The sequence below is a fragment of the Salmo salar genome, chromosome 22 (genome assembly GCF_965601325.2).
Source record: "Salmo salar chromosome 22, fSalSal1, whole genome shotgun sequence".
Lineage (NCBI taxonomy): Eukaryota > Metazoa > Chordata > Actinopteri > Salmoniformes > Salmonidae > Salmo > Salmo salar.
In genome coordinates, this window is record NC_138312.1 from 51888931 (window position 1) to 51905555 (window position 16625).

Here is a 16625-nt window from a genome sequence, read left to right on the forward strand (position 1 = left end):
GCTCTGGTCCAGGGTGTAGCTAGTACATAGCTATCTCTGGTCCGCACTAGCTCTGGTCCAGGACGTAGCTAGTGTAACCGATGTGAAATGGCTAGTTAGTTAGCGGTGGTGCGCGCTAATAGCGTTTCAATCGGTGACGTCACTCGCTCTGAGACTTGAAGTAGGGTTGCCCCTTGCGTTGCAAGGGCCGCGGCTTTTTGTGGCGCGATGGGTAACGATGCTTCGTGGGGTGTCAGTTGTTGATGTGTGCAAGGGTCCCTGGTTCGAGCCAAGGTTGGGGTGAAGAGAGGGACGGAACCTACACTGTTACACTAGTAGCTAGCTAGCGCTGGTTGGTACTGGTCCTGCTCTTGTCCAGCCTGTAGCTAGTAGCATTGATCTAGCTCTGGTCCTCAATAACTAGCTCTGGTCCAGGGTGTACAGACTGACTCAACTAAGATTGCTTCAATAAATCTTCAATTTACCACAGTTGTTACTAATACCTACTATTGAAGTAACTACCATTACTACTACTACTACCACCACCACCACTACTGATACAGTAACAACTACTATAGTACCACTACCATTACTACTAGCCCTCTATAACCCACTATAATAACTCCACACCTACAAACCATCCCAAAATAGGTCACTATGACTAACCCATAGCCTATGACAACCCTTTTACTACAATTTCTAACACCGTCCCTACCACTACCACTACTACTTCTTTAATTACCATGAAAAACACCTCAAAAGGAGCAAGCAAACCACATTTTCTTCAGGAAATGTAATTTTTCTAGTTACAATCGAATGCTGGAGATCTGTAAAGTTCTAAGTATTGCGTTAGAAGTGACCTGATGAAATATTCATATTAATTTGTTTATTTGGGAACACGTCTTGTAGTTTAAGTGCAAGAAAGAAGCTTGCAAAAAATTTGCAATTCTTACAACATATTTTGGAAAACAATGTAAACTTAAATGCCTTTTTTTTTTAACAATAGCATAGCTATTCATCTTATTTTGGTATAATTTCCTCTTGACAAAGTTTTTGAACTAGTTGAAGTCGTAGTAAAAACCTATATGCTGCTCCCTGGTGGTCATTACTGGAAAATATTATAACAGGCAAACCTATTTCTGAACACTAGAGAGCGACATCTAAATTTGTGGAACATTGAGAGATGTTCTTTGAATATTCTTTGTTTATTTACAACCAGCCTTTTTGGATTTTCTCCGTGCAAAATTATCAGGCCATTCCAAGAAATCACTTTTTGTGCTCTTTGTCAAAATGGGATGTGATGGTGGAACAATTCCTAAAAGGCATGAGTTGGTGAAAGGCCCAAAGAAAGTTGAGAAGGTAACCTTATAGCTAGCTAGCTTAAACTAGCTAACGTTAGTTAACGCATATGAGCTAGCTAACGTTATGGATGTTTTGTTAAAAAAAAAAATGAGAAGCGATAGTGTACCACATAACGTTACATATAAACAGTTATCTTGCTTTTATTCATCAGTTAGTTCGCTTACTAACTCGCCATGCCCACGTAAAGTCCGCTAGCTAGCTAGCTAGCCTGTTATGCTAGTTTCAGAAATAACAAACCATCAACATTCATCATAGTTGATGAGATACTTTGACATGGTTGTGTAATTAGCTAGTTAATACGGAGCATTATGGCACAGGTGGTAGTGCAGTGGTCCTGCATCTCAATCAGAGTTACTGTAACAATTCCTTCCTTGGTTGTCCCCTTTCACTAACGGTATTTAGCTAGCGACGAAGTATTTAAGATATAACCAAATACAACGTAACAGCAGTGGGCATGAACTAAGTTGAAAGTGTGAATCTCTCCACTCAAGGTTGACAAAAATGCAGCGCTTGCTGCTCGGTGGAAGTATTGTGCTCTCAGCACGGAGAAACTCCGGCGCCCTATTGTTACTTGTGATCTGGGAAGGTGAGGATTATTTATATCAGTTTGTTTTTTATTTTATTTATTTTACCTTTGTTTAACTAGGCAAGTCAGTTAAGAACAAATTCGTATTTACAATGATGGCCTACCAAAAGGCCTCCTGCGGGGACAAGAGTCAACACTACATAAAGAGAGACCCAAGACAACAACATAGCATGGCAGCAACACAACATGGCAGCAGCACAAAACATGGTACAAACATTATTGGGCACAGACAACAGCACAAAGGGCAAGAATGTAGCGACAACAATACATCACGCAAAGCAGCCACAACTGTCAGTAAGAGTGTCCATGATTTAGTCTTTGAATGAAGAGATTGAGATACAACTGTCCAGTTTGAGTGTTTGTTGCAGCTCGTTCCAATCGCTAGCTGCAGCGAACTGAAAAGATGAGGGACCCAGGGATGTGTGTGCTTTGGGGACCTTTTAACAGAATGTGACTGGCAGAACAGGTGTATGTGGAAGAGGAGGGCTGCAGTAAATATCTCAGATGGGGGGAGTGAGGCCTAAGAGGGTTTTATAAATAAGCATAAACCAGTGGGTCTTGCGACAGGTATACAGAGATGACCAGTTTACAGAGGATTATAGGGTGCAGTGATGTGTCCTATAAGGAGCATTGGTGGCAAATCTGATGGCCGAATGGTAAAGGACATCTAGTCGCTTGAGAGCACCCTTACCTGCCGATCTATAAATGACATCTCCGTTGTTGTGTACTAGTCATATAGCTGGTGTGACACTTATGTATTTACACTGAACAAAAATATAACCACAATTTCAACAATTTTACTGAGTTACAGTTTTATAAGGAAATCAGTCAATTGAAATAAATTCAGTAGGCCTTAATCTATGGATTTTACATAACTGGGTGGGCCTGATAGGGCATAGGCCCAGTGCAGTTTGGTCACGGAGCCAGACTCACCCACTGGGGAGCCAGACTCACCCACTGGGGAGCCAGACTCACCCACTGGGGAGCCAGACTCACCCACTGGGGAGCCAGACTCACCCACTGGGGAGCCAGACTCACCCACTGGGGAGCCAGACTCACCCACTGGGGAGCCAGACTCACCCACTGGGGAGCCTGGCCCAGCCAATCAGAATGAGTTTTTCCCCACAAAAGGGCTTTATTGCAGACATAAATACTTCTCAGTTTTCATCAGCTGGTCTCAGATGATCCTGCAGGTGAAGAAGTCAGGTGTGGAGGTCCTTGGCTGGTGTTATTACGCGTGGTCTGCCGTTGAGAGGCAGATTGGACGTACTGCCAAATTCTCTAAAACGACATTGAAGGTGGCATATGGTAGAGATATGAACATTCAATTTTCTGGCAACAGCTCTGGTGGACATTCCTGCAGTCAGCATGCCGATTGCACGCTCCCTCAACTTGAGACATCTGTGGCGTTGTGTGACCAAACTGCACATTTCAAAGTGGCCTTTTATTGCCCCCAGCACAAGGTGGGCCTGTGTAATGATCATGCTGTTGAATCAGTTTCTTGATATGCCACACCTGTCAGGCGGATGGATTATCGTGGTAGTAATTACTTCAATAGTAGTGGTATTAGTAGCGACTGGCAAATTGTAGCATAAATTGACTGCGTGACTATCAGATTAAAAGCAATAAAAATGAAAATGAATGTTTCTGTTAAGAATTCACTTCTTCATTGATGCATATTTTCCTTCGTTAAAATATTGACAGCTGTTATATAAAAGGTTCAATCACTGAATAAGATACCCAGACATATCAAATCAAAGTTTATTTGTCACGTGTGCTGAAAACAACAGGTGTAGACCTTACAATGAAATGCTTACTTACAATCCCTAACCAACAGTGCAATTTTTATGTAAAAAATAGGTATTAGGTAAACAATAGATAAGTAAAGGAAAAAAAAACTAACAAAAAAACAGTGAAAACAACAGTAGCGAGGCTATATACAGGTGGTACCGGTACAGAGTCAATGTTCGGGGGCACCGGTTAGTCGGGCTAATTGAGGTAATATGTACATGTAGGTATAGTTAAAGTGACTATGTATAGATGATAAACAGAGAGTAGCAGCAGCGTAAAAGAGGGGGGTGGCGGGACACAATGCAAATAGTCTGGGTAGCCATTTGATAACCTGTTCAGGAGTATTATGGCTTGGGGGTAAAAGCTGTTGAGAAGACTTTTGGTCCTAGACTTGGCACTCCGGTACCGCTTGCCATGCGGTAGCAGGGAGAACAGTCTATGACTGGGGTGGCTGGGGTCTTTGACAATTTTTAGGGCCTTCCTCTGACACCGCCTGGTGTAGAGGTCCTGGATAGCAGGCAGCTTAGCCTCAGTGATGTACTGGCCTGTGCGCATTACAGTGCCTTGCGGTCGGAGGCCGAGCAGTTGCCGTACCAGCCAGTGATTCAACCAGTTAGGATGCTCTCGATGTTGCAGCTGTAGAACCTTTTGAGGACCCATGCCAAATCCTTTCAGTCTCCTGAGGGGGAATAGTTTTTGTCATGCCCTCTTCACGACCGACTTGGTGTGTTTGGACTATTCTAGTTTGTTGGTGATGTGGACACCAAGGAACTTGAACTCTCAACCTGCTCCACTGCAGCACTGTCGATGAGAATGGGGGCGTGCTCGGTCCTCCTTTTCCTGTACTCCACAATCATGTGGAGTACTCCTCAATGCCATCGGGAGAATCCCGGAACGTATTCCAGTCTGTGCTAGCAAAACAGTCCTGTAGTTTAGCATCTGTTTAATCTGACCACTTTTTTATAGACTAAGTCACTGGTGCTTCCTGCTTTAGTTTTTTCTTGTAAGCAAGAATCAGGAGGATAGAATTATGGTCAGATTTGCCAAATGGAGGGCGAGGGTAAGCTTTGTACACGTCTCTGTGTGTGGACTGAAGGGGATCTAGAATTTTTTTCCCCTCTGGTTGCGCATTTAACATGCTGATAGAAATAAGGTAAAACTGATTTAAGTTTCCCTGCATTAAAATCCCCAGAGGGGACAAGTAGCGCTGCTTCTGGGTGAGCAGTTTCCTGTTTTCTTATTTCCTTATAGAGCTGACTGAATGAATGCATATTCGCTTTTGCTTGAGATACTGTAAGAAATACATCTTGCCATATTGCTCCACTTTTCCTGAGACAAAAATAACATTTGGTGTATCATTATCCTGGAAGAAATACTTAATTCTGCAGGAGTTCATTTTATATTTGGCTACATGTAAGATGTTCTAGCCCTGTCAGTGTCCAGATTTCACTTAGTATTCCATTAACCCATCTCAAGTTCAAAGGTGTCATTTTAGCTCTCTCATTTCAACTCTCTCATTTGTTGGCAAAGTAAACATGTTATAATGCAATATTTTAGTCTCTCACAATATTATTCTTTCACAATAAACAAGTAATTCACAATAATACTCAAAGTAGTTATTGTAAAAGACATTCGCAACAGTGTTGTGGGTGTAGAGATGTGCAATGAGTCATCTTGTGACATCGTCATGGAGAGAATAGATACTTTATTGTCCGTTGGTTAGAACGGAAATATGTCTTCTGTTTTTCCCAACTGCCTGCAGTGCAGCACCCCTGGGTGGAGAACAATTGTGGGCATAGAGTCATCCTGGGCAGAAACCATTGTAGTTATGCACCACACTCATTTATTGGTCCTGTAGAGCAGTGTTTCCTGGTCCTAGAGTCGCAAAGGGTTGCACATTTTACTTTTTGCAATAGCACTACACACCTAATTCAAATCATCAAAGCTTGATACATTGATAATTTGAATCAGTTGTGTAGTCTTAGGACAAAAACAAGAATGTGCACACCTTTGGGTCCCCAGGACCAGGATTGAGAAACAGAGGTTGGCGAGGCAGACCAGCAACTGGAAGGTTGATGGTTTAAGACCCGGACTGGGGCAACACAAATATGGGAATGGAACTGAACTGGCAACTGGAAGGCTGCTGGTCATTGATACCATGTACCATCTGCTACCACTATGCCCATGAGCAAGGCATCACACCTCCCACAATTGCTCACCATCTACTGGCAAGCTAGCCCTGTCAGTATACAGTAGTAGTAGTAAATAAGAATTTGTTCTTAACTGACTTGCCTAGTTAAATAAAGGTTAAATAAAATCAAAAATCTTGCCCCATGCAACAGGAAATGGTCAGGGGCCAAGATTTAACATTTAACAGTTCTCAAATTTTGGTCAAAACAGGTCTATTAGATAGAACTAACACACATGTATTCCGTAATCAAAATGTTATTCTGGTTTACAGACTTTATAACAAAGATGCCGTGATTGAGTTCCTTCTGGATAAATCCGCAGATAGACCCAACAGCGAGGTTGTATCACACCTTCGTGGCATTAAGGTATGGTAATTATCCGTGGCCACACCTGTATCTTGTTCTACATCTTCTTTTGTAATAGCGAGCCAACATCTTTCCTGCACTTTTATTTCCCTGATTGAGCAGAACTCGTTTTCTCGTGCTCTCTTGTATTTCCGCAGCAGACATATAGTGAGCAATATGTTTGGAACATCACTTTGCAATAAAATCTCAGTACCAAATTACAATACATATAGAATCATGATAATCGCAATACATATCGTATCGCTACATAAGTATCGTGATAATCTCTTATTGTGAGGTCCCTGGCAATTCCCAGCCCTAATATCATTGCATTATCTAAAGGGAATGAAATGAAATAATAACCCATAATATTATGGTGTGTGTGTGTCATTCCACAGGATATAAAGGAGCTGAACCTGACTGACAACCCAGCCTGGGAAGGCGAGCGGAGGAACACCAAAGGGGACCGCTACGAGGACATGCACTGTGCCATGTTCATCTGTCCTGTGGTGGGCCTGGAGATGAATGGCAAACATAGGTACTGTGTGCGTGCACGTTATTCCTCATGGATTTCTTCATCACTCTCAGGGACCTACCTAAATTTGTCCAATTAGTAAGGCTTGTTCTCCTTTGCAAAATGTTTTGCTACGGTGTGCACTAATGTATAGGACCCTAGATACTAGCATCTCGTCAACTTCTCACCATCTTATCAATGGGTTTCAATGAGAAGCGTAGATGGGTGCAGTTTGGTCTCAAAGTGTCATCTCACAATATCTGCATCTTACGGAGTACTGGCACTGAGTCTAGTGCAGTTGCCTCTACCCTGAGTGTCTGCATTACTTCACAATGACAGTAACGGAGTTGGCAAGAGCACACACAGATCTGGGACCAGGGTATGTGCAGTAGGACTCAGTGCTAAAGATGAGATTGAGTGATAACGTGAGCCACTCCACTATTTGAGCATTGTCACTTTCTTTAATCATTTTTTTAAGGAGAATATAATTCTGATCTCCTTCTGGATAGGAATAGAAATAAGGAGACGGGCAGGTAGACAGAGTAAAAGGGGACAATAGAGGTTTGTTGCATGACAACCTTAACCCTTATGTGTGATCTTGTCTCTCAGGTTCTGTTTTCTGCGTACCTGTGGTTGTGTGTTTTCCGACCGGGCCCTGAAGGAAGTCAAGACTGAGATATGTCACAAGGTTGGTCAGACTGTATGTAGCATCCTCTCCAACAAGCTATCTGCTGTTCTGCTGTTGGTCAACTTTCAAGTTTTATTGTACACTTTCTTGCAATCTCTTGCCCAACAATGCAGTAACTAATATCCATAGTGCACATGAGAAGTAGAAGTAAGAAGAACATGAGGAAGTAGATAAGCTATATACAGAGTCAGTTCCATGGTCAGTGCCTATACCTTATTTACAATGTGCAGGTATACTGGAGTGGTAGTGGTAGATAGAGTGCCTTCAGAAATGATTCACGCCCCTTGACTTTTTCCAAATGTTGTTGTTACAGCCTGAATTTAAAATGGATTCAATTGTGATTATTTTTTTTGTCACTGGCCTACCCACTATACCCCATAATTTCAAAGTGGAATTATGTTTTTTAAATATTTAAAATGTAATAAAAAAATGTAAAGTTGTAGTGTTTTGAGTCAATAACTATTCAACCACTTTCTTATGACAAGCCTAAATAAGTTCAGGAGTAAAAATGTGCTTAACATGTCACATAATAAGTTGCATATAATTAAAATGCATCATACGGGGATGCTTCCTGTATTTTGAAAGTTACATATCTTTCAAAACGTTTAGGACTATGTCAACAATGGATAATGGACAAACAAATACCAGAATATAGTTTTTGGATGGAGTTTTCCTTTAACACGTTACACAATAGGTTGCATGGACTCCCACTTTGTAACACAACAACATTTGGAAAAAGTAAAGAGGTGTGAATACTTTCTGAAGGCACTTGTATGAATAGGCATCAGGAAATATGATAAACAGACTAGCAGCAGTGTATTTGATGATTGTATATGAGTCTGTTTGTGTAGAGTCAGAATGAAGTGTGTGTGTGTGTGTGTGTGTGTGTGTGTGTGTGTGTGTGTGTGTGTGTGTGTGTGTGTGTGTGTGTGTGTGTGTGTGTGTGTGTGTGTGTGTGTGGCCGTGTCCGATTACCCATACTTGTGTCCTAAATAGTACTTACTCAGGTGGTAAAACAGGACTCAGCTGCCTGCTTGTTTGTGTCCCGCTTGAGTATGTGACAAAAGAAAGATGAATAGTACAGTCGTGGCCAAAAGTTTTGAGAATGACACAAATATACATTTTCACAAAGTTTGCTGCTTCAGTGTCTTTAGATATTTTTGTCAGATGTTACTATGGAATACTGAAGTATAATTACAAGCATTTCATAAGTGTCAAAGGCTTTTATTGACAATTACATGAAGTTGATGCAAAGAGTCAATATTTGCAGTGTTGACCCTTCTTTTTCAAGACCTCTGCAATCCGCCCTGGTATGCTGTCAATTAACTTCTGGGCCACATCCTGACTGATGGCAGCCCATTCTTGCATAATCAATGCTTGGAGTTTGTCAGAATTTGTGGGGTTTTGTTTGTCCACCCGCCTCTTGAGGATTGACCACAAGTTCTCAATGGGATTAAGGTCTGGGGAGTTTCCTGGCCATGGACCCAAAATATCGATGTTTTGTTCCCCGAGCCACTTAGTTATCACTTTTGTAGTAACCAAAAAAGCGTTAAACAAATCAAAATATATTTTATATTTGAGATTCTTCAAAGTAGCCACCCTTTACCTTCATGACAGCTTTGCACACTCTTGGCATTCTCTCAACCAGCATCATGAGGTAGTCACCTGGAATACATTTCAATTAACACCTGTGCCTTGTTAAAAGTTCATTTCTGGAATTTATTTCCTTCTTAATGCGATTGAGCCAATCAGTTGTGTTCTGACAAGGTAGGGGTGGTATACAGAAGATAGCCCTATTTGATAAAAGACCAAGTCCATATTATGGCTAGAACAGCTCAAATAAGCAAAGAGAAACGACAGTCCATCCTTATTTTAAGACATGAAGGTAAGTCAATCTGGAAAAGTTCCAAGGACTTTGAAAGTTTCTTCAAGTGCAGTCGCAAAAACCATCAAGCAGTATGATGAAACTGGCTCTCATGAGGACTTCAGAGTTACTTCTGCTGCAGAGGATAAGTTCATTAGAGTTACCAGCCTCAGAAACTGCAGCCCAAATAAATGCTTCAGAGTTATAGTAAGAGACACATCAACTGTTCAGAGGAGACTGCGTGAATCAGGGCTTCATGGTTGAATTGCTGCAAAGAAACCACTACTAAAGGACACCAATAATAATAAGAGACTTGCTTGGGCCTAGAAACACGAGCAATGGACATTAGACCGGTGGAAATCTGTCCTTTGGTCTGATGAGTCCAAATTTGGTTCCAACCTCCATGTCTTTCTGAGACGCAGAGTAGGTGAATGGATGATCTCCGCATGTGTAATTCCCACCGTGGCTTCCTGCATGGCTACCACAGCATTCTGCAGCAATACGCCATCCCATCTGGTTTGCGCTTAGTGGGACTATCATATTGTTTTTCAACAGGACAATAACCCAACACACCTCCAGACTGTGTAAGGGCTATTTAACCAAGAAGAAGAGTGATGGAGTGCTGCAGCAGATGACCTGACCTCCACAATCACCTGACCTCAGCCCAATTGTGATGGTTTGGGATGAGTTGGACTGCAGAGTGAAAGAAAAGCAGCCAACAAGTGCTAAGCATATGTGGGAACTCCTTCAACACTGTTGAAAAAGCATTCCAGGTGAAGCTGGTTGAGAGAATGCCAAGAGTGTGCAAAGCTGTCATCAAGGCAAACGGTGGCTACTTTGAAGAATTTCAAATATGAAATATATTTTGATTTGTTTAACACTTTGGTTACTACATGAATCCATATGTATTATTTCATTGTCTTCATTATTATTCTACAATGTAGAAAATAGCAAAAGTTAAGAAAAACCCTTGAATGAGTAGGCGTTTCCAAACTTTTGACTGGTACTGTAGGCCAAGTCGTTTTTTGGTCTGCATAAAATAACGAGTATTTCATCATAGGCATATTATTATTATTTTTTACCCATACTGGATTTATTTTTTCTCATTGAAAAGTGTTTATTGTTCTCTTGGCCGTTTTAAACGAAATATTAAGCCATATTTTTTTTCCCTGAACGTGTCGGCATCGGGGACTCGGGATGTGGCTGCGTTTTTGACGTCATGTTAATCAGGCCTTTTGATTTAAACTTATGGATGTTAGGCTTCCTGTTTAATTATTTAATTCATGGATCAAGTATTTGCAGTCGTTCTGATCTTGCTCCCAATGATCCGTGCTTTACTTTATTATGTTGCTGTCCGGCGATAGTCTGCCTATAACCAGCCTGAGTAGGCCTATAACTCTATTCCTATTCTATTCAGAGTTTGGAGAAATTAATTGAAATGGAAATGAGCTATTATAAGGCTGGTTAATGCGATGCATGTCTGTTGAATTTGGAAAAATCCACCTAGCCCCATCTACTCAGCCAGTCAGGAGACGCTACTGCGTTGCAGCCGTGGCATACTACATACTTTTTACTAAACGTTATGTGCTAAATAGTATGCGATGATGAGTACATAGTATGCAGTTAAAGTATGTAGTACGCTAGTATGGGTATTTGGACACAGTCAATCCTGTTTGTGTGCATAGTCAGTCTGTGTAGCCGTTTTGTTAGCTACAGTGGGCTCCAAAATTACTGGCACCCCTGACTGGCAATGCATAAACAATACTTTAAAAAAAATATAAACAATATAATTATAGAGAAACTCAAAATACCAACATGTGAAAAATACTGTACTTTATTCATGTTTCAATTGAACCCACCAAAATCATTTATTGATTTAATTAAAAATCCATGTCCTCCAAATCAAGGTTTGACAATTAATGGCACCCTTAAATATTATTGTAAATAACATCTACCAAAATTAAACCAGGAATTAAATTCCACTTATTTAAGTTTATCTAAGTGTTAAGAAACTATATTGAGCCATTACATCACTTCCTTTTTCACTAGGGTATAAAAATGAGGTAACACGCATGCAATATCCCACTGTCATCCAACACCATGAAGAAAAGAACTGGCAGTTCAAAAGAAACAGATGGTCGTAGACCTTTTATAAATCTGTTAATGGCTACAAGAAGATCCACAAACGATTGAATATATGACTGAGCACTGTCAGGGCGATTATTAAAAAATTTAAAAGATATGGAACAGTTGAAAACCTCACGGGTAGAGGACGCAAATGCATTTTGCCCCCCAGGATAGGGGGGAGGATCGTGAGAGAAGCAACAAAATCCCAAAGAATCACTGTGAAAGAATTCCAGGCCTTGGTGGCATCTTGGGGTCACCAGGTTTAAAAAAGCACCATCAGACGCCACCTCTACAACCATAGACTCTTTGGAAGGGTTGCCAGAAGAAAGCCCTTAATGACCCCAAGACACAGACGCAAGCGCTTGGAGTTTGCCAAATGTCATTTAAATTATGATTGGAAGAAGGTGCTCTGGTCAGATGAGACCAAAATTGAACGTTTTGGTCAGATACAGCATCGGCATGTTTGGCGTCGAAACAGAGATGCATACAAGGAGAGGCACCTCATACCCACGGTGAAATATGGTGGTGGGTCAGCGATGTTTTGGGGCTGTTTTAATTCCAGAGGTCCAGAGGCACTGGTTAAGATTGATGGCATAATGAATTCCACCAAGTGTCAGGCAATTTTGGCTGACAATCTGGTTGCCAGAAGGCTGGGACTTGGCTGTATGTGGACTTTCCAATAGGACAATGACCCAAAACGTACCTCAAGATCCACACAGAAATGGTTCTCTGACAACAAAATCAATGTTCTGCCATGGCCATCTCAGTCGCAGGACCTGAATCCAATCGAAAACCTGTGGGCTGAGTTGAAGAGGGCAGTTGATAAGCGCAAACCCAAGAATGTGAAGGATCTTGAAAGGATCTGCATAGAGGAATGGTCCAAAATCCCTCCAAATGTGTTCCTTAACCTTGTCAAACATTACAGGAAAAGACCATGCTGTTATCCTTGCCAGTGGTGGTGGCACTAAGTACTAAATGAGGAGTGCCAATAATTATGAAACCTTGATTTTGGTGAAATGTATTTTGTATTAAATAATTGTATTAAATAATTGTATGATTTTGGTGGGTTCCATTGAAAGATTAATAAAGTACAGTATTTCTCACATGTTGGTATTTTGAGTTTATCTCTATAATTATATTGTTTATATTTTTAAAGTATTGTTTGTGCATTGCCAGTCAGGGGTGCCAGTCATTTTAGAGCCCACTGTATTTAACAGTCTTACGGCTTGGGAATAGAAGCTGTTCAGGAGCCTGTTGGTTTCAGACTTGTTGCTCCGGTAACGCTTGCCGCACAGAAGCAGAGAGAACATTCTATGGCTTGGGTGGCTGGGGTCTTTAACAATTTTCCGGGCCTTCCTTTCACACTCTCTGATATAGAGGTCCTGGATGGCAGGGTGCTCGGCCCCAGTGATGTACTGGCATTTGTATTTAAAATGGGACCTCCCTTGCTGTGTTTTTTTCACAGTATTACTTCAGCGCCTTTGCATACAAGATGCATGGTTGGAAAAAAATGTATTCTGTATATTTGTTTTCTTCTTTTTACTCTGTAATTTAGGTCATTATTGTGGAGTCACTACAATGTTGTTGATCCATCCTCAGTGTTCTCCCATCACAGCCATTGAACTCTGTAGCCAATAGCCCCATCGTAATATCCCTAAGCAGTTTCATTCCTGTCCTGCTGCTCAGTTCAGAAGGACGGCTGTATCTTTGATATGTCTGGGTGGTTTAATACCTAATCCATAGCATATCTATGAAGTTGGTAATGCTTAAAGAGATATTCAGTGTCTGGTTTGTTGTTGTTAACAATCACTGAACTTCTTTGAGGCTTTCAAAAATTTCCCTGGTCTTTGTAGGTAAATCTGGCATTGAAATGCAATACTTGACTGAGGGACCTTACAGATGTTGTTTAAGTTACATGGACTCCATGTGATTTGTTTAGCCAAATTTTACTCTTGAACTAATTTAGGCTTGCCTAAACAATGGGCCTGAATACTTATGCAATGACTATATTTTAGTTATGCATTTTTTTTCCCTTAAATTGTATATTTTTTCTTCCACTTTGACATTCAAGTATTTTGTGTAGATTGACAAGGAAATTACAATTAAATTAATTTGAATCACACTTTAACACATTTTAAGAAATCCAAGGGGTCTGAATACTTTTGCAAGGCATTCTACTTATCTAGGGTGGGTGAGGGCAGTGTGGAGTGCAATTGAGATTGTGTTGTCTATGGATTGGTTGGTGTGGTATGCAATTTGGAGTGGATCTAGGGTGTCTGGGATGATGGAGTTGTGTGCAATACTTAGCCTTTCATAGCGATTCCTGATTACAGACGTGAGTGCTACAGGGCCGTAGTCATTGTGGCAGGTAGCCTTACGTGCTGACCACACCGCTCGTGCGCATGTTGATTTTTTTCCACCCACACCAGACGTGATCAGGACACACAGGTTGAGATATCAAAAAGAACTCTGAAGAAACTATATTCATTTGGGGACAGGTCGAAAAGCATCATTTTTGGGGGGCAATTTAGCTAGCTAGCTTAATGTTGATAGCTAATTTGTCCTGGGATATAAGCGTTGGGTTGTTATTTTACCTGAAATGCACAATGTCCTCAATGCCGACAATTAATCCACAGATAAAAGGGTAAACTAAGTTTGTTTCCAGTAATCTCTCCTCCTTCAGGCTTCTTCTTCTTCTTTGGACTTTATGTTGGCTTTACAACTTTAATGTGAATTACCACCACCAACTGGACTGGAGTGTGGACCTCAGTTCATCTTTCACCCACGTGGGTATTTGCTCCTAAAAAACTATGAGGAGATGGGAGAGGTGGAACTTGCAGAGTGTCAAGTGTCACAAATAGAACCAAGTTCTATTTTAGCGCCTGGCTACGCAGACGCGTGCAAGCAGTGTGGGTGCAATGATTGAATAACATGTATGTGTACATTTATTTTGCAATGCTCATGCATACAACGCGGGGGGTGTGGTCAGCATGTTAGAGTTCTTGGGAATAGGAACGATGGTGTTCAGCTTGAGACTTGGGGATTACAGACTGGGACAAGGAGAGGTTTAAAATTACCAGGAATATGGTTGCCAGCTCTTCTGCACATGCTCTGAGGATGTGCCCTGGAAAACCGTCCAGCCCCGTGGCCTTGCGAGTGTTGACCTGATTGAAAACCTTACTCACGTCAGCCTCAGAGCGAGATCACCCAGTCCTCTGGGTTGGCGGGGGCCCTCATCCAAGGCTTGGTGTTGTTTTTTTCAAAGAGTGCTTAACGTGCATTACGTTTGTCTGGTAGAGAGGCATTGTTGGGCAGATCCCAGCTGTCTCTTCCTTTGTAATCCGTAATGGACTGTAGCCCCTGCCACATGCAGCAGGTATCAGAGTCTGTGTAATAGGATTCCACTTTAAGCCTATATTGTCCTTTTGGCTCTGCAGAGGTCGTAGCAGGACTTCTTGTACTTGTTTGTGTCCTCAGCCCTAGCATCGGAGTTGGCTGTGATAGCTTTGTGTGTGGGTGCCCCTGTCCTTTACCTTAGTGCCAACCTTTGTGTTAATCCAGGGCTTTTGATTGGGGAAGCAGTGAATCTTCACTGAGGGTACAATGTCGGCGATGCATTTCCTGATGAAGTCAGTCTGGCTCATGTTGGGTACCAGAGCTCTAGTTGTAGTGACATTTCAAGGATGATCAAAGGAAATTGGATGCACCTAATCTCAATTTGGAGTGTCATAGCAAAGGAGTGTGACATGAATACTTGTGTAAATGAGATTTCTGTATTTTATTTCAATACATTTGCTAACATTTCTGTAAACATGTTTTCACCTTGTCATGATGGGTTATTGTGTGTATATGGGTGAGAGAGAAAAATCAAGGGCTAAGAATACTTTCTGAAGGCACTGTACATAAAAGGTATCTACTAATATTCAAATTTATTTAAAAAAACTTAAAGTAAATAGTTTCAACGGAATTGAAAAACCATCCCGTGGCTAGGGTTGTTGCAGCCACCGTATTACTGGCACACCGGCGGTCACGAGTCATGAAGGCAGTCAAATTTCATGTGACCGTTTAGTTACGGTAATTAGGCTTCTCCAAGTTCTGATGCTGCTGGTCATTAGTAGCCTACCAAACATGCTAACTGCCTGGTACTCAGGACTCTGTTGTCCCTCTAATCACTCTGACATCAATGCAAATGCGTTTGAAAATCAAACGCTTCATGAGAGCCCATGAGCTCAACGTTTCGCTACATTTCTATAGGCTATGCAATTTTGTGAGAAAACAGAGTGATGGCCTATATTAAAAAGAGGATCTCTTCAGCTTTCTATAGGCTAGGCTTACTATATTTATTTCTTAACTTTCCTAATACTAAGCAAATATTAAGCACATTGCTTATCTTTACAACAGGAGTATAGCCTTCCTGGCTGGCATGAAAATTAACCACAGGAAAAGCGTCCTCTATTCGCTATGACAGAGATGCAGAGATGACTTTTTTTCCTGACCCTGTTACGAGACAGGTACATAATAATGGTCCTTTCTACATCAAAATGAATTTCACACATATATTATTTAGTATATGTAAAGACAAGATTAAATCAAGAATATTCTGATGGGTGACAATATTAGCCTAACACTTGTGAATTATATATTATCACTTGTGAATGATGCCCAGATAAACGCAAGAAACAATGCCTTTTTTTGCGAATTTTTCTAAGCATAGTCGCACACCTCATGTAGGCTAGCCCATAAGCCTATATGTTTTGATAAGGTTTGTATCACAACTAAAGTGGCCAAATAACTTCTTAAAATTAAGCACATTAATCCACTTTACAAGGGGTGTAGAGCCTAACTGGCATACATAAGCAGCGCGTGAGTTTCAAGTTTGGGGAAGATAATTTTCACCATAAAAATGCACCTTTTTAATAAAAGCATTATATGCATAATTGCATTTTTGGTCACTTTTGATAATGATGTTTTCCCGCTAATGGAACATTTGTGCTTAGCCATGTGCGCATTGCTGCGCTTATACTGTGAAGAAATAGCCTAATAGTTTAAACATTTTAAGCTAAATGTTGTGATCTGCTGTGTCAGCCTCATTGCTTCAAAACGTTCGTTTGATGCTAGTGGTTGTTTTAATTTGGGATCTATCGCATGCCACAACTGTCCCAGACTATGTTTGGAATATT

At 41.1% G+C, this 16625-nt stretch overlaps 1 protein-coding gene across 4 annotated transcripts in view; it reads left to right on the forward strand.

Annotated features, from left to right (window-relative positions):
• The first annotated feature begins 1125 nt into the window (after positions 1 to 1125).
• Positions 1126 to 16625, forward strand: part of rtf2 (replication termination factor 2) — a 61856-nt gene continuing 46356 nt past the window's right edge. For 2 of the 4 annotated variants that reach the window (XM_014168128.3, XM_014168126.3), the window contains exons 1-5: positions 1126 to 1338; positions 1833 to 1927; positions 6180 to 6273; positions 6651 to 6790; positions 7376 to 7454. In XM_014168128.3, coding sequence (XP_014023603.1) covers positions 1270 to 1338; positions 1833 to 1927; positions 6180 to 6273; positions 6651 to 6790; positions 7376 to 7454 — 477 coding nt within the window. In that variant the 5' untranslated portion in view covers positions 1126 to 1269. Of the gene's footprint in view, positions 1339 to 1832; positions 1928 to 6179; positions 6274 to 6650; positions 6791 to 7375; positions 7467 to 16625 lie in introns of all 4 variants that reach the window. The other 2 variants (XM_014168125.3, XM_014168127.3) reach the window with 1 other exon arrangement.